This window comes from Mesoplodon bidens (genome assembly GCF_964165515.1).
Source record: "Mesoplodon bidens genome assembly, chromosome: 14".
Taxonomy (NCBI): Eukaryota; Metazoa; Chordata; class Mammalia; order Artiodactyla; family Ziphiidae; genus Mesoplodon; species Mesoplodon bidens.
In genome coordinates this window covers 73,780,112-73,808,093 of record NC_138170.1, presented here as the reverse complement: position 1 = coordinate 73,808,093, position 27,982 = coordinate 73,780,112, and the positions used below count along the sequence as shown (strand labels likewise).

Sequence of the window (27,982 nt, the reverse complement as noted above, 5' to 3'; positions counted from 1 at the left end):
ACAGGAGCAGGCTGTGTTCGCTCCCTCTGCACACCTCGGCTCAGAGAGGCCGAGAGGTTGACATAGAGTGACCCACCCTCACACATGAGCCCCCCGGCGGCTTCCCTTTCTACCCAAAGGTCTGGCTCTCGGTCTTAGATCAAGAGAGGAATCCTAGAATTCCTTACAGCACAATAAACAACTAACAACTCAATGGAAGTTTGATTATTCACATATAATGTGTACCAGGTACTGATCAAAGAACTTCACAAACATTAATTAATTTTCTCCTTATAACTACCCTAACGAAGCAGGTACAATTATTACCCTCATTTTATAGGTGAGGAAACTGAGGCACAGAGAGAGTAAGTAACTGGCCTGGAGCCACACAGCGAGGAGGCTGGAGAGCCAGGGGTTGGCCCACCCTTCCAGCCGCTGCCCTCTGCTGCCCAAGGATTTTTTATTTGTTAGTTTCATTTTCCAGTCATTAATTTTCTTAACAGTTTTATGGGGGTAGAATTTAATGGTATAATTTAAAATTCACCCACGTAAAGTGTACAATTAAGTGATTTCAGTAAATTTACAGAATTGTGCAACTATTACAACAAACCAATTTTAGAACATTTCCCCATCCCCTCCCCAGCCCCAAAAAAGATCCTTTGTGTCCATTGGTCACTGTTTCAACTTCCAACTGAAGGCAACTTTTAATCTACTTTCTGTCTCTGTAGATTTGTCTTCTGGAAATTTCATATAAATAGAATTATGCAATATGTGGTCTTTTGAGTCTGGCTTCTTTCAGTGTAATATTTTTGAGGTTGATCCGTGCTGTAGCATGTGTCAGCACGTCGTTCTTTTTGTTGCTGTATAATATTCCATTGTGTGCCTATTCCGCATTTTATTTATCCAGTCACTAGCTGATGGACTTTGTGGGTGTTTCCACTTTTTGGCCATGGCGAATAAAGCTGCTGTATTTGTGTACAAGTCTTTGTGTGGACATGTTTCCCTTTCTCTCTGGGTACATTCCTGGGTGGGGAGATGTTGGGTTGTATTGTAAATCTATGTTCAGCTTTTTAAAAAACTGCCAAACCTTTTACACGAGGTGCTGCAGCATTTTCCATTCCCATGCCTGTGGCTTATATTATATAGAGAATGAGGCCAGTGTTCCAATCCTAGGGCCACCCATACAACCAGACTGAGCCTAACTAGAGCCCTCAACTGTCTGGTCAGTAGAAGGAAGCCCTCAGACCAGCACTGGGTTGAGCTGAGCCTCTGCTGCTCGTGATGGTCTGAGAGACAGGTAAACAAGAAGTTAGTTGTTCTACTTTCTACTCTAAAAATTGCCCTCTGGGACCGAGAGCACTTCTTAGCAGGAAATGAGCCGAGTGACTATTAAGCCAAAAGAAAAAATAGAAACACATGAATGGAGAAGCCAAGAGCAATCTTGCCAAGGGAAGAAAACCAACCTGAGAAGGCCGAGGCCTTGGGAGGCCCCCTCGGGCGCCTGGGAGTTGGCCCGCAGGTCTCACTCTCTGGAAGCCTTTTCCATCTTCCTCAGGGGCCCAGAGAGAGGATGGTGGGTGTCGGGGGGAGGGCAGACACCTGGGAAAGCCATCAGGCCACTCCTGAGCCAGGGCTCCGAGCAGGAGGCAATGTGGGTCCCCAGAAAGACCTCTAGAGCCCTGCGACCCTCCAGGGAGGGAGTCACAGCCCCCTGTCAGCCAGGACGGCTCTGAGCCCTGCTGAATCTCCATCTTGTGCTACATGTTGCTCTAAAGAGTCATTCTTACACTAAGATTTGAAGTGAAGCGGTTTCGGCGTTTCTGGGGGCAGCTGTAAATGAGAGGAATCTAACCCTGGCACCGGGTAAGTGTCCAACAAAGATACCTCTCTCCCAGCTCCCTCCCCGACCTGTCGCCTCCTCAGACAGGGTGTGGGGATGACAGGGTATTGCTGAAATAAAGCCCAAGGGGCCACCACAGAGGCCATGGCGTGGACAGGACAGAATGGGACGCTGCCTGCCTCAGCTTACTGCTGAATCGCATCCACTCAGACCACAGGTCATCAGACCTATTTGGAGCCTGCCATTACCCTGGGGAAGGCTGTATAATGGCCCAGAGGTGTCAGGCCCTGGGGCTTCACCAGGCACATGCTCGGTGTGTCCTGCCCCCACCACTGGACACAAGCAATGTACAAAGTCCGGGGACTGTTAGTAGTGGGGTGATTTTCCCAAATTTTGTATGATAACAAGACCACGTGGTACCAGATGGCACCCAATAAGCGTGGAAGCTGATACAGGAGATATGAAAGTCATCACTTCTGCACTCAAGTAACTCAGCCTCCTCAAAGGTACCAGAGCCTGAGGCACTGAACTGGGGGGAACAGTGTCCCCCAAAATTCTTGTCCACATGGATCCTGTGAAGGGGACCTTATTTGGAAATAGGGTCTTTGCAGATGTAATGAAGGGAAAACGAGGTAATACTGGATTCGGGTGGTCCTAATCTAATGACTGGTGTACTTACAAGAACAGGGAAATTTGGACAGAGGCACAGAAAAGACACAGAGGAGATGACTGTGTGAAGACAGATCCAGAGGCTGGAGGGATGCAGCTACAAGCCAAGGAACTCTCAGGATTGCCAGCAACCCCCAGAAGCTGGAAGAAGCAAGTAAGGATTCTGCCCAGAGCCTTCAGAGAGAACATGGCCCCGCCAACATCTTGATTTTAGACTTCTGGCCTGTGGAAATGGGAATAAATTCCTGCTGTTTAAAGCCACCCAGTTTGTGGTACTTGCTACAGCTGCCTTAGGAAATTAACACAGTGACTAAGAGCTGGGGTCACATTGCATGTAACACTGTATGTGCTGGGGGTGGGGACAGAGAGGGCTGCGTGGGAGGAGGTGCTTTTCCTAGTTGTGTCTGCTGCTTGGGCAGGAGGCCCAAAGAACAGAACAGAACCTACAGTTCAGCGTGGCTCATGGCAGACCTGGCTTTGATGACTCATGTGTTATCATCTTTGTGTCCTCCATCGTGCCTAGAACAGGTACTGCACCCAGAGGTGCTCAGGAAACATCCATTGGCCAGGCTGGCCTTGTCTCTCTTGCTCTGTGTCTCTTTGAGCACCAGAGCTGTGCCGCCTACACAGTCCTTGCCACCCGCTGCTTTGCCCTGTATTGTTCATGCGCTTTTCTTGCTCCTTGGGGGAGCTTCTAGACCAGAAGGGCTGACCTGCATTTTTCACTACGCCTCACCCACCTGATTCCCCGTGTTCCACATGTCATGGTGCCTGCACACAGTAGGTGCCATTAAATGCTTAGTGTTTTTGGATGAGTTCGGCATGTGAGGAAACAGATGGGATTGGCTGGCTGGGCTGGAGAAAGCTACCCCAGCTTTACTAAAAAAGGAATTTAGAGGCTGCTGCTATTTGCCGAGTTAGCAGAGAAGCCTCCGCACCTCTGAAAGTTGTCAATAGGGATTCCTGCTTACTGAGGCCATGCGCTGAGCCCATAATCCCCGCTCCAGAGTGCGGCTTTATCCTGAGTGTGACCTGAGAAATGAAATCCCTCGGCTCTCACCGGCGGCCAGGGCCGTGATAAGCCAGAACCAGAGGTTCAAGCCATGAGAGGGATGAGCATCTGTGCTCTGGGTTGTACGCACCATGCTACACACCTGGGTCTCCTTCACCATGTCGCACGTAGCACAATACCTGGAAGTCAGTGTCAGTGCCCGGGGCTGCAGGCAAGGCTGGGCTGAAGCTGGCAGTGCCTTCTGACCACCCATCCTCAGCCTGCCCCATCTCACTAGCAGGCAGCTTGTCCTGGGCAGGGGTCCCTCTGGGATGAACTGTAGTGACCAGCCCAAGGAAAGTCCTTCAGGCACGAATAGGACATTACAGCCTACCTGGCCCTTCACATGAGCCCACGGAAGTCTCTTCACTCGGCACTGCAGGGTGAGGGGACATCGGATAGCCGAGCTGGACCGGAACCTAGATCCCTCCAGGCCCATGGAGCCTGGTCCTTTGGTCAGCTACCCCCAACCGTGAGGCCTCAAGGGAATCCTTTAAGTGATGAGGGTTTGCACTGAATGGCACCATCCACAACTTGACACTGAAAGGTCATCCACTCAAAGGGGCTCTGAGTGTCGACCACGCCTGCTCTGGGTGGCCTTCAACCCACACAAAGACCCGGCAGCACTGGGGGGTGCCTGCTGTCCAGCCAGGGCCACCATCCAAGGGACGTGTTGGTAGCTCTCCTCCCTTCTCCCATCCACAGGATATGCTCACCTGGGCAGCTGGTGAGCTGGAGAGCCGAATGTGACTTTCCAGGCCAGGTCTCCCCAGAGACAAAGGAAAGCCTAACACCACACGGACTGTATCGACAACACCAAGCTGGCAGCTGGGCATGAGGGCCATAGGGCCCCCAAATCACCTGGACCTCTGCTGACTCATCTGCATCTGGTATGAGGGCTTGAGCCTCGGGGCAGCCCCAGAGCACACAGAGGCAGGCTGGGTTCCAGACTTGTGGCACTGATACGGTCACGGGACACCAGAGTGTGGAAGGGTGGGTTCCCCCAGCGGAGCTCACCTCCCGGCCCGGCCGGGACAGACAGTAGGATGGGGACTTTCCAGGAGAAGTGGCTGGAGTTCCCGGCTTCCTGAGAGGAAAAATAGGGGATGGGCCCCCCCAGAGCAGCTGGCACATCCTGTCCACGGGGCTCACACAGCTGCATAACAAAAAAACGCCGCCCGCAGTGAGCCTCACTTTCCTTCCACGGTGAACTCTCTGCTGCAGCCTTGTGGGCTGCGTGGTCCTTCTCAGAACGACCCAACTGCTTGTCCTTGGGAGCCAAGACCCCCATCTGAGCTTAGCTGCGATCTCCAAAACCGAGTGGTGAGGGAGGCCGGCGTGGGCTCGCAGACTGCCCTGCACGGGGCTCCCGGGGACCCATTTCTAGTGCCCTGGGGGATGTTGGCTTGCAGAGCCGTCTGCTAAGAACCTCTGGGTCCCGGGCAGGAAGCAGCATCTCAGAATCTGACCCTGGCAGGAGAGTGGGGGCTAGGACAGGTTTGGAAGCGGGTGGACGGGTTTATTCGGCGGGGCTGTCTTGTGTCACAGCTGAAAGGACTTCAAGGCCAGTTCGAGCCTAGACCAGTCCCTACCCTGAGGAGACAGAGGTGAGGTCTGGAGAAGGGAAAAGTCCTCTTTCCAAACAGGTCCTGGCTGAGCAGTTATTGACAGATGACCCCACCAGGCCGGGGCCTCCGGCCCCTCTGCCTCAGGTCACACAGCGGAATCCTCCCTTTGTCCTCACCCTGCCCTATCCGGCAGCAGCCTGGGAGGCCTGGCACACCCCAGGTCCTTCGAGGGAAGCGCCCCTTGTTGAGCCCCACCAGCCCGGGGCTGTAAAGGCAGTGCCCCACACTGTCCCCCATCAGCCCGGGGTCAGAAAAGGCCGCCACTAACAAATGCGGGAATGAGCCACTGACACGGACTTTATTGGATGACTGGAGGTCACAGATTGGCTGGTGGGTCACAGACCTGCGGCGCCGTGGAGCATCAGTATCTCTGCTGAGGTGTCCAAGTGCCAGGCCGCCAGGGAGGACGCCGGGCTAGCAGTGGGCGAAGCCACTCCGGAGTGGCAGCTTCCACCTGTGATCCCCCACCAGAGGATCAGCCCCCCACGGGCACCTGCCAGCTGTACCCTCTCTCCTATGTCGCAGGCAGGGGGCGGGAGGGAGCGGCCCAGAGGAGAGAACAGGGAGGAGAGAGAGGCCACGGCAGCCCATCGCCTCGCCACCTGCTCCTTCCTTCGGAGGCCTTCGTGCAGTCAGCAAGGGCACGGAGCCCCGCGTGGCACGCGGGTGTGAAGGCCTGGCGGTGAAAGAGAAGAGGGGCGGCTTGTGCTGGGGGCTGAGGCTGCCCTCGGGGCCCGGATAAGGCAGAGGGGGAGGAGGAACTAGGCTCTCGTCCCCGGAGCCGCCTATTTCCTCTCACGCTGGCACCAGTGGAGGGGAAGGTGGACGGCCTTTTCGGAACTGGACAGCTGACGAGGTGCGTGAGACACGGGACAGACCAGGCTGAGCGCTCCCACCCGCCCTGCAGGTCCCGGCACTGGGCAGCGGGTGCTAGAGACTCTGAGGGCAGCAAACACCAGCCTGGCTGCGGCAGAGTCCCTGAGGGATCAGGGTTGGCTCCTGGCCCCGACGGGGAACGGCCTGGGGTCCTTACCCCACATCCTCCTTCCAATCCTCTCTGTCGAGCAGCACAACCCAAGGGACAACAGCGGTTGCATTTTCCTAAAAACCTGTGTTTCCTTAAAAACTAATTCTGAACATGAAGACTGTATCAAAAAAACAACAACAACAAAAGAGGCATTCTCTGTTCCATTAAACAGCCCTCATCCACTGAGAGTTTCCTGAGCACTGCACGGGGCTCAGACCCGCATGCCGGGGCAAGGGGGGCAGGGAGAAGTCTAAGGCACTGGCCCTGCCCGGCACAGGGCTCCTGCTCCCGGGAAGGAGGCTCCCACTGGGGGAAGGCCAGTGAGCAAATCCAGATCCTGAGGACAGGGAAGGCCTGGCAGCATCCACCGCTGGACAGGCGGGGCCCTTCAAGTAGCGGCCGAAGAGCATCCAGCCCAGGCCTGCCGTGAGAAGGAGGGGCACCTCAGCCACAGATGTCCCTGAAGGATGCAGGGACACCTGTGCTCAAAGCTGTAACCGTGGACATCGGCCCTACGGCCAGAGGCCCAAGGAGGCCGTGGCCTGGCCAGGCCTTCCCTAGGAAAGGAAGAGAGAGGAAGACATGGGGACTGTCAGGCCATCTACACACCAGAGGCAGGGCTGGGCCTGACGTCTCCCTTGAGCTCCGACACTTGGGAAGGCACCGTGCTTAGCACCTGGTAACCGGAGGTGGCTGGGCCAGCCCACCTAGCCAGGCTCTCCTGGGCACCCACTCAGCATCCCTCTACTGGGGACCCTGCCAGGGCCTGCAAGCCTCCAGGAGTCATGGTGACTAGAGACTCCCACCCAAACCCCAGGTTGGCCAGGCCCTCCCTCCCGTGCTGGGGCTGGCAGAGCCGGTGGGCACAAGTGGGCACAAAGTTTCCAGCCCCGAGTGGAGCCTCCCTGGCCCCCCGCGCTCCCAGTCTCATGACATCCTGGGGGCTGGGCTCTCCCCTCCACATCCACGTGGCTGAGACAATTTAGGCTCCAATTCCTATGGTGACCTTGCTCTCTGCATCTTGCAGGATTCCATGAACCCACAGGCCTGAGGAAAAGGAAAAAGGCAGTACAGGGGTCCTAAGACCCGGCTTCCACCCTCCCTCCCTTGGGAATAGAGGTTCTGGCCCTACAGGTCCAAGCCTGCACCTTACTACGTGCCCCTCCACAGGAGACAGTCTGCTGGCTCAGGGACAGCACAGGGCTTGGGGGCGGTCAGAAGAGGCTGGGGGCAGCCTGGCCAGGCGCGTCGTGGTCCCGGATGTACTGTAAGATGTCCGTCTCGTCCATGGCTTGGATCTGCTGCTGCTTCTGCTGCCTGGCCGCAGCCTCAGATGAACCCGCTCTGGGGGGAACAGCTGGTTTTCTGAGTAGCGCTGGCTTAGCTGTCACCGGAGGCTTGGGCTTGGGCTGGGGCTGAAGCTGGGGTTTGGACTCAGCCCCCAGGTTCAGAATCTGGTCCAAGTCCTCTTCGATTCTAGAGAACCAGGGGGAGAAGCCCTGAGCACAATCTCCTGCAGAAGGGACGAGGTGCCCCCTGCCAAGGCAGGCACCCCTGCAGGGCACTGGGCTCGGTGCCCCCGCCTCCCAGCCTCGCCCTTCCACCCATCCGCCCCCGGGGAGGAACTGTGGGGCAGGGCTCTCCTTCCCTGCAAGCCCGCAGCCCAGCGCGAGCAGAGCCGGCCCCTTGGCAGCCTCTGCTGCCAAGGACTGCTTTTCGGGTGACCCCACTCCAGACAAGCTGGCTCCTTTAGGTGACTTTTCCTTCAACCCTTCAAGAAATAGCAGTAACAGCTGCCACATACGGAGCTCCTGCTCTGGGCCACGCACCTTAGACCCATTATCTTTTTCTCTCCTCAACAACCCTTGGGGAGGTATAGCGCAGTCTTCACCCTCCAGAGGCGGACGCTCAAGTCCTAGGAGGCCGAGCCACCTGCCTGCGGTGAAAGCATGTGGCCGGCCTGAGTTGGAACCAGTAGGTCTGACTTGAGACGCTGGGATCCCACCCAGGCCAAGTTCAGCCAGAGAAAGAATGAATGAGGGGCTCTAAGCCATCGTGGGGTGGGGTCTGCCGGCCCCCAGTGTCCCCTGGCGGGCCACCCGGCTGCTCATTAGACACAGCCCACCGAGGGCTGAAGCCGGCCTCGGCCATCACCCACCAAGACTCTGCCACGCCCCGGACCTGACAGCCTGTTGGTGGAACTGAAGGGCGCAGCAGTGTGACGGTCACACAGGACCAGCCCAAGTCCTGAACAGCAGGAAAGAAAGGCAGCCCTGCTCTGCCTTCTGCCCGAGGGAGCTCTTGCTGCCAGCTCCTTGTGCAAGGACTCAACTGCAGACCAGACTCGCAGCGAAAAGACCCATTCAACCCATCCCCCGACCCGCCCACCCAATCAACGTTGGGCTGGGTACCTACCATGGCCAGCCTTTTCCGCATCCGTTAATTCATTTAGTAATCACAAGACACTGTCTGGTAGCAGATGTTAGCTCCATTTTACAGATGTGAAAACTGGGGCACAGAAAGATGAAGGCCTGCCCTGGGGCCCACAGCTAGCTGGGGACAGGGGAAGGAGGGCAACGGCGCTGCAGGCAGAAGACCGGGGGGCCTCGCGCAGGCCACTTGGCCTCTCCAAGCTTTGGCTTCCCATCTGCCAAATGGGAACAGCAGCATCACCGCACAGGGTTACAACCCCGTGTACAGAGACACGCAGTGCGGCAGGCGGAGTGCGGTTCCCTCCCTCATCCTGCTACTCCTGCAGTGGCCTCAGCCCACCCCACCTGCCTGGTCCTCCGTCTCCCTATCTGTGAACGGGCTCCAGCTCAGACAGCAGCACGGCTGCGTAAAGGCAGGAGCAGAGGGGAGGCACCTCTGGCCAGAACAACTCCCGGCACCACAGGGCCTGGCAGAGGTCTACCTGAGGGTGGAGGTGCCCTTCCCGGAAAGGGCTGCCTGCCAGGTAGCAGCTACCGAAAGGGCAGTGGGTCACCCTGCCTGCTTCCTGGGTCAGCCTCCTGTGACGGGGCACAGACCCCAAGGGGAGACTTCAGAGCCTCCCACGGACGGCAGAGAAGTGAGCAGAAGGTGTCCCTCCACACCCGGAGGGATGGGCCCAAGCCAGGCCTTGAAAGAGTGAGTTCCAGGCAATCCCAGGAGGCACCAGCCCGGGACAGGCTGCTCCTGGGAAATCCAGTTCAGCTGTGTCCCTGTTCCTTCCAAGTGGCTCTCCTTCCTCGAGCCCCCCCTGGGGCAAGTGCTGACTTGTCCTGCATCCTCCACTGGAGGCTGGGTACCCAGGAAAAGCTCTGAGGGACTGAATTATCCTCCAACAGGGGCCCTTAGGGAAATAAAGCAGCAGCTAAAAGCTTGTGTCGGAGTTCAGGATTTATACTGCTTGGCAAAGCGATGACTCTTTGGAGCGAATCAGGAGCTGAATTTGCTCTGAGGAGGAGTGTGGGGCAGTCACACCCAGGATACAGGTGGCCACACAGCATCTCTTGCCAAGCACCCTATTTCCAACTGGGCTCCCTGAGTCATGGGTAAAAACAGGTCCCACTGACACAAGGTCCAGCTCCCCTCTCTTGCAGGCCCTGCAGGTGTAAGGTCAACCGCCGAGGGGCTGGAGCGAGGTCTGAAGATCCCAGGTCCACTCCTCTCCCCCAGGTCCCTGCAGAACTTGACTAAAGACCAAAACTGGGGCCCCAGAGCAAGAGGGAATGGGGGCTTCTCAGACTCCATACCCGGCTCAAGGGCCCCTCCATGCTGCCTCAGGATGGCGGATGGCAGATGCCAGTGATGGAATAAAGGGATGATGAAAGCACTGATGGATGGATGAATATTAGGAAGTTTATCATAAGGAAGCCCGATTACCGCCTGGATAGTCCCAGGACACACACAAAGAAAAATAAAATATGGTTCCTGCTCTCAAGAGGGTAATTCTACCAGATGTCTGGTAGAGCAAAGGCAGGGTCGCAGGACTCACGTTCTCCAAGGCAGTGGCTCCCAGAGAGCCCCGTGGGATGTAGGAGGCCTTACAAAGGAAAGGGTCCCAGGGGCCAACCGGAACGTGAAATGCTGCGTAGCATCGCCCTTGAGCCACGCGTGCCCACACACTAAAGGCTTGGGAAGTCCTGCTTAACCCGGCCATCTGGCCACAGAAAGCCTTTGAAGGTAACACCTTTCAAACCCCCCAGACCGGCGTTCCATAGAACACGGGCTGGAAAGTGCCAGTGTAATGGATTTAATATAAACAATGTCCAAAGGTCCCACTGGTTCTGCCCCGCTAGGACATGCTGAGTCCTGGAAACGGCAGAGGCTCCCCGGGGCTGACCTGCTTCCCTGGGCCTCAGTGTCACCCCGAAAGCACATAACAACAGTCCCAGCTTCTCCCAGGGAGTACTGCTGCCTGGATGTCAGCGGTGAGGACACAGGATGCGCGTGAACAGCTGCCAGGGGCCGTGGGGAGATGTAACGACAAGGAGCCGTCGCCGTGACTCAGGCTCGGCGGGCACTCGGAAGGCTAACAGCCCGCGGTTGCTAACGAGGGGGGCTGGTGACAGCCTCCCGGGATCGCATGTCCAGCACCACGTAACTCTTCCTGGAAAGAGAGAGCTCAGAGTCCCGTAGACGGCCAGGCTCGGCCTGCCTCCTGGGGACACAGATGATGCGATGCAGGGACGCACAGTGCCCAGCGTGCTGAGGAAGCAGCCGCAGGAGCAGAAGCCCAGGGAGAGCCTGCCGCCCCGGGGTGGGAGGCGGAGCTGCCAGCCTCTCCTCCTCCACGCGCTCAGAGTCCTGGAAGGGTGGGAGGACGGGACACAGGCAGGCTGACCTGGGTCCCAATCACCGCCTGTCACCTGGGAGCTGGGGTCTTGGGCCAGTTACCTCTCCCACCCTCCATTTTCCGTAAAAAGGAGATAATAGCGCCTACGTGGAGGGTGAGGGTGGGAGGCGGTGCTGCTGTGAGGGTTAAATAAGAGAACATGTAAAGAGCCCAGCATCCGGCTTGACACACGGCACACACCTCGCGGCGGTCAGGTGTGCACACGTTCTGTCGATCGACCTCCACATAACCGGCTAAGCCTCTCTCCCCTCCACGAGGCCTGCCGAGGGGTACCCGCCACTGCCCAGAACATCTGCACTTCGCTCCCCCGACGGGAGCTGCGTGCTACCAAGTCCGTTGTCTATATCTGTTCCCAAACCTGTTCATGCCAGTTATACTTGCTCGCGCAATTACATCATTTATTCTTTATATACACTATTTGTATACATGAAGTCCTGTCTTTCTAGAACCTGCTGAGCTGCTGACAGCCCCCCACCCCACCCTTTCATCGCACCCCATTTGCTGCCTCCTGGTCAGCTCCCACCCACAGGCTCCTGCCTCTGATGGGTCGGGATTCCCTCCCTCGGAGCCCAAGGGTGGTGAAGCGCCCCCAGACTGGATGGGTCCCTGGCTCTTTCCAGGCCACTCTCAGACCTGGTGAAGCAGCACTGGGGACAGGTGGTACCTGAACAGCTCCTCGGAGGCCTCCCTGCAGCCTGGGCGGGACGGGGGTCCTCCACTCCCGTGGGCAGCTGGCAGCAGTAAGGGGTCACCCAGGGGGACGGCTCCGCCGAGGTCAGGATCGTCAAACAGCTTCAGGGCTGCAGAGGGGTCAGAAGAAGTCCTAGCCTGTCCTCGGCTGCCTGCGGGGTGCAGGGTGGAGAGAGTCTGGCCCAACCTCCTGGCACAGCCAGGAGAGAGGGAGCAACATGGTCACTTCGGTCTGCAAGGCAGATTGCGGAAGTACCAGAGGAATGGGGCCACGTGGGGCAAGAGACAGGTGCTCACGGGGGCCTGCAGCCCTGGCCCCCGCCTCCCTCCACGCTGGGCCAGAGCCACCTGATGGCACCCCTCCCGGTTTCAAGTCCTTGCGGCCTCCCCACTGCTTTTAGGAGGAAACAGCCTCTTCAGCTCACACCCCGGGCTCCCCATGGCCCCGGCCAGTTGGATCTCTTAGCTCAGCCCCCAGGGCTGCACCCCAGTCTTCCTACAAGCGCTCACTGAGCGCCAACCACCGGCCCGGGGCTGCCAGCTCTGGGATGCAGTGGAGCAGACATGGCTCTGACCACAGCCTCTGCCTTCGAGGAGCCGGGGTCTACTCCCCACCCTCTCCCCATCTCCGCTGCTCAACGCTGCCCTTTGTGAAAGGTAACCGCAGCTTCTTCGCCTGGAATATGCTTTGTCAGCAGCCCTGGCAAACTCCGCTGACCTTTCAGGATCCAGCTCAGGTACCGTTCCTCCACTTGACCCTCACCCAGGAAGCCTTCCCTGGGGTCCCCACAGGCACGGACGTCCTGCTCAGACCTGTTACAGGCCCAGGCTAGCCTCTAATGGTCAGGAGATGTCCTGTCTCCCTCAGGGAGGCCCTGAGGCCAGAACTGTGATTCACTCATGCAGGTGTTCTCGGGCCCAGCACAGTGCCTGGCCATCAGTGGGCGCCTGGTGCCGGCTGAATTAATGGGTGACATCAGTTCCCTACCCTGGATGCAAACCCGGGCGGGGGTGGGAAGGGTCAGATCAGGCACGAGTGTGGAAGTCCCAAGGCTGCTCAGCTTCCCTGTTCCAGCTCTGCACTGGACCCTCCCTCGGGGTCTCTGCAGGGGACACAGAGCCTCTTGTTAGACTCCAAGTCATGCAGAGTCCCAGCAGGCCAGGGGCTGGCCAGCGTCCACTCTCCACCTGGTGCCCACATCTGGCTGCAGAGGTAACAAAGGTACTTCTACACCAGTCACAACCCACACTTCTCAAAGAAGCAAAGAAAACTACTCTTTGCTTCTGAGGGATGATTAGAATAAACATACAGCCCTGGAACATTCGAGGCTATGGCGACACAAGGTGTGAGACTAGATTTCTCCAGCAGAAAATCTCTGCACTGACTGCATCTGCATCGTGTTAACACATGAGCCGTCCTGCTCACGTGTGGGGGGTCCAAAGCCGCTCGCAGAGGTTGGCTGGGTCACCCGGGAGACACCGAGAGTGAAAGGAACACCCCCGGGGCTCTACTTACAGTCCCTGGGGGGTGCGTCCTCTGCAGGGCTCCGGGGAGAGGGCTTCCTGCCCGGGCCAAAGAGCCCCTCGTCGGGGTCCACCTCCTCATCAAAGATGGAGAGACAGGGCGAGGGTTTGGGCTTCATGGCCACTTCCTCCGGGCGTTTCTTGGGCTTCTTGGAGCTGGGGAATCACAGACAAAATTCGAGGTTAGCACCTCTCACAAGAGCTCTGCTGGCCAGCCACACAGGCACTGGGCAGGCTTGAGCTTGTGTCGCAAAGGAGCTTTCCAAGGAGCGACAGTGAGCTGGGGACACGCTGCTACGGAAGCAGCCCAGCCCTGCGCCCAGGGAACGGCCGCTGTGGGGTGTGTGGCAGGCAGGAGGCTGTCCGGACTACAAAACTGACTGCAGACGACTCCAGCCCTGAAGGGCCAGCAGCACGGGCCACAGGCCACAGGACGTGCCCTCCTTCCGGAGCTGCAAGGCCACACCACCTCAGCACCCCGGGGGCCAGGCTCATCACAGAGCCACCGACAGCCGCTCGGACACAGGGATGGATGCACATGAGGCTGCACACCGCAGGGCCTGGACCCAGGGGAGAACAGAAGGCAGCCTTGGTCAATGCTCCCGTTTCCACCCACACGTCCCCCCTTCCCTTGAGCGGTCTAACCTCCGTCGTTCTAGAAAACACTTCAGTCCCACTGAGCCAACCTCACCTCCTTCAGGAAACCCCTCTGGCTACTCAGAGCCCCAGTCGCCTGTGCACCCCTCGGGTCCCTTTGCGTCTCATTCATCGACTGGCCAAGGTCCTGATTTGGGCCAGACACTGCTGCGGGAAACCAGGAGGGGACTCGAGGAAGCTTCTGGGCCCCGGGAGGGCTTTATTTCCTGATCCGGGTGGTGGTTACGTAGCGGACATGTCAGCCTTCAGGGACGTGAAGACTGCAGATCTACATGTGTCACTGGAAGTTATAGCGCCAGTAAATAAACAAACTTGGTTTTATTTTAACAAGGTGATCCAACCCCTGCTGGTGGTGCCTAAATTAGCCATTTTAAGGTTTCTGCAAACAACAGAAATAAGCTTTTAACCGGAAGTGGGGTTTCCCTGCGCCTGTCTGCCTGGAGGGCCATTCCACTGGACCGAGGTCACCAGCTGAGCAGTTAAACTGCGCTGATACCACCATAAACAACGCACAGATTAACCAGCAGCAGATAAAAATAGCAGCAGGGTGGCCCTGGGTGTAGGAGGCCAGGGTGCTCAGAGGTGGCCGTTCCCACGGTCTGGATTTAGATGTCTGCTAGAATTTCAGGCTCCCGGTGGAGGTTGGGAGAAGCTAGGAAAGGTGAAGCTGCACCTGCTGGAAGGGCGCGGGACCAACACTCCTCGGCGCTCAGGCCCGAGGCCCCAGCGGGAAGCTCTCTCTCAGCAGACGAGGAAATGGTGGTTCAAGAAGCTGGGTGTCTGCTCAAGGCCACACGGCAGGCAGGGCCAGGGACTCAATGGCCACACCCCAGTCCCTGCACTTTTCTCCATTTTGGGCACAAGCCACATGGGTTCAGGCCACAGGCCACCAGGGCCACACCTCCGCTGTGGTGCCATCCCCAGGCCCTGCCTGTGGTGCTGGGCAAGGTGAAGGGAGCCTGGGCTTCTCCAGAAACTTCGTGTGCGCTTCCTCATACGTCTTAAGGAGTCAGGGGGTTCTGCTCTTCCTGGGATGTCTTCCCTTTCTGCTTCACAGACCAGGCAGAGACAGCGCCGCTCTAATGACCCCTAGTAAGTGGGTACCGACGAGGCCCTGGCCTTCAGGGCAGGCCAGCTGGAGATGGCCATAGCCAGCCAAGACCCGCTGAATGAGAAGCCCAGCGGCAGGCCCCGGGAGCTGCTTGTGTCCCTGTGGACTGTGATGACCAGCCACGTTCGGGAGCCACTGGACCAGTCAGGGGCCTGCGGGCTGTCCCACGGCTGTCCCTCCCTTACCCGTCGCAGCCGCCCTTTGCGTGGCTCTGTTCCTGCACCCGGCAGGGGCTGCAGCAGTGAGGGGCGGGGAGCCCCCAGCAGGGAGCTCGCAGCCAACGTCCGCAGGTCCACCCTGCTCGGAACCGGAACCGCCCGTGGGGAAGGCACACACACCCCCTCCCCAGCAGACTGGCCCCCTGGGGCAGGGGCTGGGGGCTTCCCACCGACCAGAAATCAGAGGGAGCACAGAGAGAAGGGAGGGTCTGAAGAACAAAGGAAGTGAACGGACAGACGTGATTAATTATCTCCGGAGAAGCCGGGCAGAGATTTCAATGATTTCCCCTCTCGCACCTACTTCTGGTTCGGAGAGCACAAATGAGGCCTGGCCTTCCTGCTATGTGAGTTCTCCTCTCAAATCGGATGAATGCTCCTGTTTTTCTCCCTGGAGACATTTTTTATCTTCTGTGTCTTGAACTGAGATAAAGCGACTCTACAGCCCATGGGGCTGCTCAGTCAGGCATCATCTGAACCCCACCCCGTTCCTCCCGGGCCATCCCGTCTCCCCGACTACCCCCGGCCCGTCTCCAGGGGAGACAAAGAACAAGAAGGAACGTGGAGCTTTGGTGGCTGAAAGCCCCAGGGTCCTGTCCTGGTTAGCCCCAGATTCTGTCTCTGGGGACTCAGTAGTGTGCCTGGTCCAGAGCAGACGCTCAATAAATATTAGACGAAAGAACAGATAGATGGAGGGGTGGCGGAAGGATGGACAGACAGACGAACGGATAGATGGATGAACAGGGTGACAGTACCTCTCTAATCCAGACTTATTTCTACCTCCTCCCCCCAGGGAGGGGGGAAAGGGAGTAGAGAGAGAGGGGCAGCCAGCATCGTCTCAGACAGAGGCCTTCCACCCCGTGGCTCCTCCTCCAGGGATCTCGCAGGCACCCCAACTGGTCTCTCCAGCAGCCCCTCGGCCCTCCCGTAAGAAAAGCTCATCCTTTCACTCGGAGTGACTTCTATGAGCCAGTGCTTGGGAAGTACCTCCCACGGGCAAGAAACTGTGCTGGGTGATGAGGGCACAGACGTGAGGAAGACCTGGCACTGTCCCCAGAAGCTCACAGCCGAGCAGGGTCACAGGCATACGCCCGTCATCACCACAGGGCACTCATTCCGTGATAGCCGGAGCCCAGAGGAAGGAGCCAACGCAGCCTGAGGGCTTCCTAGGGGAGGTGGCGTAGAGGTGGGCAGTGACCTGGGGGGCTGAGGGCAGAAGACTGACACAGGCAGAGACCCTCAATCTGTGAGGGGCTGCGGGACTGGGCACCACCGGGAACCCAGTGCCCCGTGGAAGCTTTGCTCCTGGTCCATGGAGAAACGACCAGGGCCCGGACTGGGGAAAATGAGAGCAGGGAGGCCGTCAGAAGGCAAAGTGCTGATAAATGTGGACTGCTGCAGTGAGCCGTGGGCACAAGGGACAAGTGTAGGACGGTGCCAGATTCTGACTCAGGGACAGGACAGGCCTTTCAATGTCAGGTGAGTCACTGAGACTCCAAGCCCGTTCCCTCCCTTCCCTCACACGTCGTGTGAACGTGGACTCAGACCACACACACGGCTACGGTCCTGGCGCCCCCTCTGTACCCCCCCAGCTCCTTTCCACCCGCATCCACCCGGCTGCCCGCAGCACACACCACCCAGCTCTGCTGTGCCCGCCACCAGCACACCCTCCGCACGGAGCCATAAAGGATGCCCCCCTTCTCCCTCCTCTAAAGGAAGGCTGGTACGATCAGACTCCTGTCACCAGGGATGGGGTAACTGAGCATCAAACAGTGGGGTCTGCAATGGACGGAACCGCAGCTCCGGACCTTGTGCAGGTTCCCGCACAGCACGGGTTGCAGGAGGTCGGGGTGGGGGTGGTGGTGGGGGAGGTCCCTGGATGGGTGCAGGCACATGGAACCGTGCTCCTGCAGTACACACGCATGTGCACGCACAGACGTCAGCTTTCCTGCTGTGTGTGCCTGATAGAAGACAGATGTCCGGGACAGGCCACATTCTGCAGGCGGGCGGGGAGCGCACATGAGTGAGAGGCGGCAGGTGCCACAGCTGACAGCTCTGAAAGGCCAAGGAGCAGCCCTGCTCCACGGGGCTCACGCAGCTCTGGTGACAGGGACTGACACAAGAACGTCCACCCCTCCGGCCACCCAAGGGGCTTGTGTCAGTGTTCCCGGATGCACCTGCCCCTGTGACAGATCCCCAATGGGGACCAAGGGCCCAGTTCCTGAGTGCACTTGAGTTGCAGAGGCATCTCCTAGACTAGCCAGGAGATGGTGGATCCTTCTGAAGCCAAGACTCACAGACAACATGACTGTTACCTTCAGAGCCAGGGCGATACTAAACCAGACACGGAAATCAACTCTTTTCCAAGCATGTAACGTTCTTGCTTCAAAATACAGCACTTTTCATTTTTTAATCTTAAGTTCACTTTTTTTTTCCATTAGCAAAAATTCTCGGAGTGCCAATAAATGAACTGGTGACATTCATTCCAGGACAATGTGATTTGCAGCAGCACTAGGCAACGGGCTTTCACCACGACCCGATCGCAAGAGTCACGCAAATCACGGAGGAGAGGCATTCACCCTGTGGGCCCACACCAGCCTCGCTGGGCCAGGGGATTTAGGGGATTTAGGGGAGCAGCGGAGGAAGGGTGAGCAGGGTTGGGAAAGCTGTGCTCCAGGCAGAGAGAAGACCCCTGTGAAAACGCTGAGGTGGGAAGGGCTTGGTATGTTCAAGTGCCCAACAGCTGGACGACAGGTGCATGGAGGGAGGAGGGGGAGGGTCTGAGGGGAAGTCGGGCCACATCCCGCAGGGCCGGGGATGGGGGCATTCTGACCTGTCTGAGGGAGGACCCCCTGGAGGGGGATGCAGGAGAACCTGTGTACGACCCCAGGCCAGTCATTTCACTCTCTGAGTGTCTCCTTATCTGTTCAGTGGGAATAAGGAATGATCTGGAAGCTGCAATGTGGAGCCCGTATGCTGCTGAGGTGGGCAAAGCCGAGGCCTGTGATCACAGGTGCTGCTTGAGGATGTCTAGCTCACATTGTGTTTCGACCCAACTGACTTCGTTCTGGGCTCTAAAAAGTAAACTGGCCAGTCCAGGTAGCTGCCTTGGATGCCCATCATTTGCTGTTTTCCCAGAAGTCACACTCTCAACAGCCCCAGCCTGACTCTCCAGGCCGCTGAGCCCCACCCCGAGGGACCAGGACCTCAGGGACCTCTCTCTCTTCTCAGCTTGTGGGGGAGGACATTTCTCCTTCTCCGCACAGGGGCGGCCCCTCACCTACCACGGCAGCAGCACCAAGAAACCAGGGCGGCCCGGCTGAAGGGGCTCTGCCACCCCCGGCTTGAAAGCAAAGCTCCCAACCCTGATCACACCCACAGCGGCCCCGACAGACTGTATGAACAAACAGGCAACCACCAGGCCAGATACAAACAGAACCCACAACCTGCAGTCACCGGCCCAGGAAGCCACACCGCAGTCTCTGCAGCTGTGGCCCCAGTGGCCGGGCCTTGATCGGTAACTGCCAGCTTCCCTAGTCTTTACCCTGCTTCCCATTTATCAGGCCCAGCGACAGAGGCAAATATGCTCCCCCAACCAAACACACAGGCTGCAGGCCACCCCACTTCTCGTTAGGCCTCTGGCTTTCGCATGCCTATAGTCTCCAGTCAGGCAGACCCGAGCCTTCCCCCTTTGCCACCAGCAATCGTTCCCGCTCAATGCCTGCCTGTGAGTTTCTGCCCAAACGCAGGTGATGGTGGCTGAGCCCCCCTGCTATGGCCTGCTCTGAATAAGTGGCCTTTGTGTGTTCTCATCTCGGTGGTCTTCGTTTATTCCAACACCCCCAACGAGACTCCAAATGCTGACGTGACCAGTGGACGGACGCTGGTGGTCCCTGCGGTGAAGAACACCCATCCCCCACATCACCCGCCATGGAGAGCAAATGGACCGGGGCTGTGAAGTGGGCACCTGGCACAGGTGGGGTCTCGGTCTGGGGGTGATGGGGTAAGTCCTGGGCCAGTAGTCAACACGGCGCAGCTCCTGCTTGGACCACGCCCCAGACTGTGTGATCTTGGAAAGGTTCCTCAATTATAGCCACAAAGACGCTGGAGGTGAGCTAAAGGCCCTTGTGTGCACAACACACAATGCTGATATTTGCATGACAACAGGAAATGGAAAAGCTGCCTTTTCCATTTCAATTGTGTACTTTAAACACCCAAGGGCTTTTTCAGAGCAAAGTAAACCTGAAGTAGTGATAACATCATACAAAGGAAATTTCCTGTACTTCACCCCGTTTTACCCTTACAATCACCGGGTCTGGACTTTAATTTACAAAGAGAGAAACTGTGGCTTTTGAGAAGCTCAGCAACCCCGCCAGGGCCCACCAGCTGCTAAGTGGCAGAGCTGGGACTTGAACCTGGGACAGTCAGCCGCTAACCCTGCTCTGGGGTGACGACACATCTTAGGTTTTCCTGCTTTGCCATCCAGTGGCTTTCAAACCACGCTCAGGGGCCCTGACCTTCTGCAAAGCTGCCCAGGGCCGCCACAGAGGTGGGCTGAGGCTGAGGGGCAGAGATCCAGTCCCCACTCCTGTCCCAACCGGGCCAATTTTCCTTCTGTCTGTTTTATATATCAGGGTCCTGTATGAGATTTCTCTAGAACCAAAGCGTCTTGCTACTCAATTAGAAAAGTGGAAGGCACTGTTCCATGTGTTCGTCCCTGACAGTTCTATTCACTTAGGACAGACTCTGTGCACTGCCGTGGATGGGGAAACCCATGCCTGTAGGGGGTGCTGTGGTCACCCCCAACGGTAGCTGATGCTACAATCACCGTGACAGCTCTAGGGTGAGACGAGGGGGCCCGCCGTGCCCCCTGCATGTTCCTTGTTTGGACCCAGGATGGGCCGAGGCTAAGTGCTGCGCGTGGAGGTACAGCGCGAGGCCGCCAGCCCTGGCTCACAGCCCCAAGAGCGATCAGGAAGAATGGCCCTCCAGCAGGAGACGAGAGGGAGACCCGAGAGACAGTGGTGGGCCGGGGGCTGAGAGTAACAGGAAAGGCCCCCCTGAGCCCGCCTACTGGAACCCCTGCTAGTGGCAGAGCCTGGCGGCTGGTGGACCTGCTCTCTGTATCGCTGTCCTCCTGCTTCTCCAAGACTTCTGTTGAGCTCGGTTTGGGGGCTCCTCAAACATGAATTTGCCTGTGGAGCGCGCCAAGAGCTCGTTAAAACACAGGTTCTTGGGCCCCAGCCAGGCTCGAGGGGGCCTGAAGTAGAATCTGCATTTCTAACCAGCCAGGTGGTGCAGAATTCCCGGCTGGGCTCTGCTATCCTAGGTGGGGGCTGGAACCCTAAAGGGGCCCTAAGCCCAAGAGGGACAGCCGGGATACTCAGCAAGAGGCGTCCGAGGAGAAGCAGCTCCTGGGGCCCCTCATGAGGTGGGGTGAGGCCAAGCTGTCCCCGCAGAGCTCCTGTCCTTGGGGGTTGCCTCGCTTCTCTATCTTGGAAATGGTGGTGAGGCGATGGCTGACCTTACTGTGGTAATCATGTCACGCAATGCAGGTGTATCGCATCATCACATTGTGCACCTTAACCTTACACAATGTCACACGTCAATTTTATCTCAATAAAGCTGGGGGGAAAATAAGTAAATCTTGGGTTAGTAGATCTGGGGGCACCTGGCAGCATGCCAGAAGTGTTCAGAACCACAGAATCATCCCAGAGTAGCAGTTCCGTCCAAATAGAGGAAGCAAGATATTTTTATACTAAAACACATACGGTTATTTTATGAAAGGTCAAGCAAAATTTGTATAAATATTTATGACAAAACACATGATTCACGTTCCAAAGAAACGTCCAGCTTCACCACTTGAGGCCACGGCACAGGGCCCTGGGTGCTGGTTCCCCCTCCTTTTGAGCAGACAGCAGGAAGCCCAGTCTTACAGGAGAGCGTGTTCCTGCAGGAACCAGCCTGTCCCTTGGGAAGCTGAGGGTCCTCAGGGACCTGGGGCCTGGAGGTTGGGGAGCTCCCTGGACACTGGGGGAAGAGGAGGGGGCAGTGGACCTTGTGGATGGGCAGGGTTTGGAAAAGCAGGAGGACTTCCCAACACAGGGGAATTAAGCCCTTAAAGACCCCTTCACTGGAGAGGCACAACCAAGACCCCCCAGCAGAAGCTTTCAGGACCTTGCTCTGGGTCAGGTAACTGGTGGGGGGGGGGGGAGGAAACTCAATAGAATAAACACTCCATACATGAACAAGTTCTTTTGTTGCCTGTAATAGCACAAACCTATGGAAAACACCACAGTGTCTCCCAGCAGGGGCCTGGGAATGCCATTTACAGCACATCAGCCTGATGGACTAGCACCAAGTTAAGAATGTCCAAGTCTATTTATTGATCCGGAAAGACCCAGTATGTAAGCTGAAGAAAAGGAAATTATGGAATGGCGCACATAACACAGTTCCATTTTGGTAGTAAAACATGAATATCCAAAAGTGTACACCTTTCATGATGAAAGGGCTTTTAATGGTGTTTTCAATATTTCTATACTAATCATACATTATTTGAGTTACAATTTAAAATGTTCCTCGCAGAGTATTTCCAGCAGAAGGCAAAACTATTATGGGAGAACTTCACCTTTCTCAGGACTGTGACGTCTCTAAAATAGAAAGTTAAACATGAAAACTGTGTTCTACGTGGAAACCGATCGTGAGGACATTCAGTGCAAGAGCAGAGTGCAAAAAGGCATGTGTACTATGTCTGTGGTCACATGGACTGGGCCGGGACAGGGACACACAGAAATCCCGAAAAGAGGAGCGCGTGGGATTTGGAGGTGGTGAGGGCTTTGTCTATCCTGAGGCACTTTCTAAGGGTGCAGCAGTGCGTCCTTCCCTAATCAAAACCAGGTTTTACAGACAAAGGAAAGCCAGGCTTTGTGCCGTGGCCCCCACCCGCCCAGCAATCCCACAGTGGAGAAACAGCGCCCCGGCGCGGCCACGGCAGGAAAGGCCAGCGCCTGCCGCCTGGAAACGTGGCCGCTTGGGGAAGGCCGGCATCCGGCCCAGATGGGCGCTCGGGAGGTGGGGGGCTGGGAGAGCAAGGATGCCGCAGCCGCAGCCGCAGCCGCAGAGGAACTGAGGGCACAGGATGGAGAAATATGCACGCCAAGCATAAGTCTCCTGCAAAGAACAGAATGTTCCTCACCAGAGGGTCGGGTAGGCAGCCTTGTACAAAGAAGTCAACAGGCGCACCTGGGTGTCCCAGGAGAGGCCAAGGGGACACCCTCACTTCAAGGCAGGGCCCTGCCACACACAAGGCACTGGCCAAGTCCCCGCACAACTCCGTCCTCAATTTTCCCATCTCTGAAGGGGGGATAATCCTAGGGCCCTGCCTGCCTCCCAATCTGCTGGGAGACTGGAATCCAGGGACAGGGCAGGGAGGTGACACCAAGTCCTGACTCTGCCATTTGGGGCTGGATGAATTTGGATGAGCTACTTGACTCCAAATGTCAGCTTCCTCACACACAGAATGAGCCCGATGCCAGAACCCGCTTCCTAGGGCACCATTTCCCAAACCAGACCCACAGTGGATCTGGAAAGCAATTTGGTTGAGTCATGACCTTTAAAAAAAAAAAAGAAATAGAATGGAAAATATCTATTCATGTAAATGCTAATCAGTTCCTGGCATTTAAAAAACTCTCAAAAAATGTTAGTTGTTATTATTCCCAGTGTAGACAACAGCACCGACTATTGTCACATTGGTATTAAAAGAAAGACTGGCCAAAGGTCAAAAGCCTCCAGGATCCCTTTTAGGTGCTCAGCTCTCCTCGGATTCAGAAAGGAGGCCCCCGAGTGCAGAGCTGGGGATGGCGCTGGGGCGCAGGGGGTCCCCAGACAGCCAGCACCTCACCCAACCATCTGCTACTGGAGTAAACAGGGGATTAAAGGCGGCCCTTGCCAACCCCAAAGAGCGTTTTCCTACCCAAAAAAGGAGCTGCTTTGCTAAGCATGTCCTTTAGCCAAAGGCTGGCACAAACCACGCAAGCCCATAGCAGTCTGGCAGCAAGTAACATGTGGTTACTCAGACCAACAGAGAGGCTGAGTTCAAACAAATACAGCCCAACAAGGCCCTCGGGTCGCACAAGGTTGATAAGGAGCGGCCATTACGAACTTCTCCCGACATAACCTCGCTGTCACTCCCACAGGCCGCTGACCCCCTTCTAGGACAAGGCCAGTAGGGGTGGGAGGTGCTGGAAGGGCCTGACACCTGGCACCAAGGAGCTGCAGGACCTCCGGCTCCGGCCCCCATCTCCCCGAGCCCCTGGGATCTTTCCTGAGTCTGACTCCTCGTTCCCTCCAGGCTGGTCTCACGGCGACCCTCAGCCACATGTCCTCACGTGCCCACCCTCACACACCCCACTAGGAGGGGAAGGCCTGTGGGTGGTGGGCAGTGCTTCCTGGACTGTATTTTTCATGCTGTTTAAGGTGAACTTGTCCCTGCCTCATTTCTCTTTGGCTCTAATTTCTCTCTGGAACAGGACCTGCAAGACAGGCAGAGAGAATGTCACTCTGGGTCTGTGGTCTGTCCACCCCTGCAGAGGCGGTGGGGCAGAAAGATGCGGCCGTGACGTCTAACTCACTTAATTTTCACGAGAGCCACAAAAGATGGGTGCTGTCATTATCCTGCTTTCCTTGCAGAAAACTGAAGGAAAGGGGTAAATTGCCGGGATTCTGGTCCAGGGAGTCTGGCTCCGCAGTCCAGGACAGGACCCTGAGCTCGGTTTGAATCCCAGTACCATTATCCACCAAGCCGTCTGGCCTCGGGCAAGGCACCTGGCCTCTGCAGACGTCAGTTTCTTTAATCTGTCAAATGGCATAGTAACAGCTATTCGCGGGGCAGGCTGTCAATGAGACACAGTAGACAAAGTGCAAAGTACAATGCCAGGCGCGTGTTAGGTGCTCAAAATCAACAGTTCCCACCTTGTTTCTTGCTCATTTGGGCCACGAAGTGAGGGTCCTGGGAGGCGGGCTGAGTCTGTCAGGCTCCCCCTCAACTCCTTCTGGTCGGGAGGTCCTGCCCAACGCCTCAGCCTGTGCCCATCGGAGGGGCCTGGGGAGCAGATGTCTGGCTCTCCGGTCTCATCTAGCCTGCAGCCCCTCCCCCCAGCTCAGGTTGCTCCCCCAACGGGGGCTCAGGAGCAGCTCACTGACTGGCTAAAGGCAGGCAGAGGGACAGGGAAGGAGAAGGAACAGGAAGGTGACAGAATCAGGCCACCGAGGGGCCATCAGGACCACAGCTAGCTGCCTCTTCTTCTCCAGTGTACATGTGTGTGCATGTGTGTGTGTGCAAGTGTGCGCGTGTCAAGGGGACACAGTCTGCCCTGGGGCTCACTCTACCTCCTTCCATCACAGTCAGCGGCTTAGGGGTCACCAGTCCGCCCCAGCCTTACAACCACCTTGGGGAGGCAGGGCCAAGGTACCCAGCCCTGTCCCCAGGGCAGCGGGACACGGCCCAGGGAGCTCCAGTCATGCATCACAAGTCACAGGCTGTCAGCGACGAGCTGGACTGAGAACCCAGGCCTCCTGGGCTGCTGAACTGTCACGGGTGGGGGCAGCCCTGTCTGGTCTCAGTGCAGAACTGGGGGGCGGGGGGCCACCCTGTGAGCAGGGAGGGGCAGGAGATACCTGGGCCGAGCCCCAAAGACCCAGGTGATGTTGGCACGAGCAGAGAGCCAGTTCCCTGAGTACCAGGCCCCCAGGGGCAATAACCCAGGGATACCGGTTTTCTCAGACTCCTGGGAGGGAGGGAGGAGCCTGGAGAAAGCCAGACGGGGGCCCACCCAGAAGAGGAGACGTACCGCATGATGCCCAGAGGGTCCAGGGCCTCCTCCGCCTCCTCCTCTGAGGACTTCCCTGCATCCTGGCTCTTCTGGTCCAGCGTGGGGAGACCCTCACCCTCCACTTGGTCCTGCTGCTGGAAGAAGTCGAAAGCATCCCCGTCGTCCCACCCTTGGCTGTCTGTGTCCAGGACACAGAAATCTCTGCTGCTGAGATCCGCAGCCCCGGGGGATCTGGTACCTGTGGAGGGAGACAGAGAGGGTGCCTGACACCCACTGCAGGGGGACACGAGGAGGCACTTCCGGGCGCGCAAGCTCCTGTGCCAGCACCCGAGGCTGGGGGCTTCCTGCAGCATCCTGGGACCAGGATGGTGGGTCTGGACTGGGGTGGCAAAGCCTGGGGTGGAGCAGTTACAAGCGGGAGCTTCAGAAGACAGAGGGAGCAGTTTCTGAACCTCTGCAGCCCAGGGCCTGTTGGGACGACAGGCTACAGTCCACGGGCTGATGGCAGAAGCCAGCCAGTGTATGTGGGTTCCCACAGCAGCTCCAGGAACGTTTTGCAGTTGCGGACCCCATCGGGGAGCTCTGTCAACCACGGATAGAGACCTGCTCCGAGGGTCTGGGTGATTAGACTAGGAACTCAGTGACTGCACAGCGAGCACATGGAAGATTCAAGAATGAACTGTGATGGCTTCACTACAAACTGGCTTACATAAGCACTTCTCAAAGTGTGGTCCATAGGCGGGTATCCACAACAAGGTAACTACAGAAAGGTGGAGCAAACATCCAGAAACTTCCACAGTACCTTGGAATGCTGTTTGTGACAGATTGGGAATAAAAAAGTTAGTCCTTCCCCAGAGTGGTTTGAGAAGCGTGGGTTTAGACTACTTGTTTATCTCTATCTAAATAGTTTACTGAATAGTATATTTTTGAAAGCAGTTACTTACAAAGTATATGACCCTGTGGGTAAAGAAGCCACCTATATGCCACAGAGTCCCTGGCCATAGGATGTGATATATATACTGACACAGTATGTAGAACTAAGTGTTAATGATTACGTTGCATTATATTATGCTTTGTTATTTTATTAGGACAAATGTAAAAATCCCATTCAAAACCTCATGAACCTTCAATTTCATGGAATAAGCATCATGTAATAAAAATTTTTACTGGTACAGATTCATTTAAATATTGCAAAAATCCCACGTGAGAGATCCTATCTGTACCTCCATTTTACAAATAAGGAAACTGAGGAACGGAGAGGCTAGGAAAGTCAGACCCTCCTATCCTGCTTCCCCGTAACAGAGAGGGCCAGGAGATGGGGAGTTTCTTCCAGCTACGGATAGGCTGGGGCCCCCTTCCTACAATCAACGCAGACCCAGAGAGAGGCAAAGGGCGGAGGGCTGTGACCTCAGTAAACAGGAGGGCTGGAGAGACCCCAGCCCGAAGACCCTTGTGGGGGGCGTGGGAAAGTAGAGAAGAAAACCGGTGCTGCAGTCTTAACCCAGGCTCGGCTTTCTGTGCATTCACCCGTTCCGCTTTTATTTCCCCACCTTGTTTTTTTTCAAAATTGGTTTATTTCCTGTTAATTTTCTTTTGAAAAATTCCCGTCTTGGGAAACTAGGAGATTCACGGTACTCGGGAAAAGAGTTAAATGGGGTGAGTGCCCCGCACCCCCGCATGGGAGCCCTCCCCACGCTCCCCCTGCCCCGGGGTGTTGGTGCAGGACGGGGACGCGCCCAGAGCCTTCTGAGTCCAGTAGGTGTGAGTGGGGGTGAGACGTTAGCCATCACTTCTACAGTGCCTCCTGTGTGGCGAGCTCTGCTCTGGGCACTCTGCGTGTGTTACCACACGTGACTCTCATAAGCGCCTGTTAGCCAGGCTACTCCCATCCGACAGACAGGACTAGCGGGAAGACAGGAGGTTGTGGGACCTGGACTGTGAGAGCTCGAGGCTCCCATCGCTGGGTGGGAGGGCTGCCTGGAGCCATGCACAGAACCTCTCAGTGAGGGGTACCAGCTGAGTGAGGTGTCCCCAGGGGCCAGGGCACCAGCCTGGCTGTGGGAGCACAGCCTTCTCCGGACTTTGCAGGCCCCCAGGCCTGGCTGGTGGGAGGCGGAGGCGTGTGTACGGGTGGGGGGAGCTCTGGAGGGGGCTGGCCAGGAGGGGAGTGGGTGGGGTCAGAGTACAGAGAAGGGCCCTGGGTGAGCCCCATCCAGCACCCAGATGGTCAGTCCTCCAGGGCTGGGTCCCAGGCCTCTCCCACCCACCACCCTGGCCCAAGCACGGCAGTAAGGCCCGTGGGCCTCAACAGCCTGGCTGAAGCTTCCGGGCTGCAGGGGGTACTGTGGACCCCGCTCCCGCCAAGCCAGGGCAGGGAGGTCTAGTTCTGGGCCAGCGGAGACCTCAGGAATTTGGGACAGAGCCTCCCGTACCTAAGAATTCTAGCAGCTCAGGGCTGCCTGCCAACTCAGCATCCTTCGAGACGCAGCGCAGGATCTCATCGAACATGGCTCTCCTCTCCCGGATGTCGCACTCCCCAACAAACAGCACCTTCCTGGGGAGCGGGGGAAGGCTGGCCGCTGGATAGCGACTGCTGAGTTTCTGGTAGAACTCCTCGATATCACTGTACTTTCTGGAGACCTGGAATGAGAGGAGCACGTGGTTTCCTGAGTGAAGAGGGGAAGGAGAGAAGGCTGCTCCTCCGGCCCCAACAGAGGTCCCAAGGGCGCCGGGCTCTTGGGAGAGTCCTCCCCTAGGACTGGCCCCAGGAAGCTGTGCCTCCCTCTGGACCCTCCGCCCAGCTCCCTGCCTCAGGCTCCACTTCCTAAGCCTCCTGGTCAACGCTGGGTGCTAATCCTGAAAGTCCTAGCGGCCCAAAGGAAAGATGCAATCATGGCGGGTTCCAGGCACCATCACAGGTC

At 57.2% G+C, this 27,982-nt stretch overlaps 1 protein-coding gene across 5 annotated transcripts in view; it reads right to left on the bottom strand.

The window, feature by feature from the left end:
• Window positions 1-283: 283 nt before the first annotated feature.
• Window positions 284-27,982, bottom strand: part of HS1BP3 (HCLS1 binding protein 3) — a 43,047-nt gene continuing 15,348 nt past the window's right edge. Inside the window, exons 3-7 of one of the 5 annotated variants that reach the window (XM_081254418.1) lie at window positions 27,494-27,701; window positions 25,080-25,299; window positions 13,241-13,404; window positions 11,699-11,876; window positions 284-7,670 (exon numbers count right to left, since the gene is read on the bottom strand). In XM_081254418.1, the coding sequence (XP_081110544.1) occupies window positions 7,409-7,670; window positions 11,699-11,876; window positions 13,241-13,404; window positions 25,080-25,299; window positions 27,494-27,701 (1,032 nt within the window). In that variant the 3' untranslated portion in view covers window positions 284-7,408. The other 4 variants (XM_081254416.1, XM_081254417.1, XM_081254420.1 and 1 more) reach the window with 4 other exon arrangements.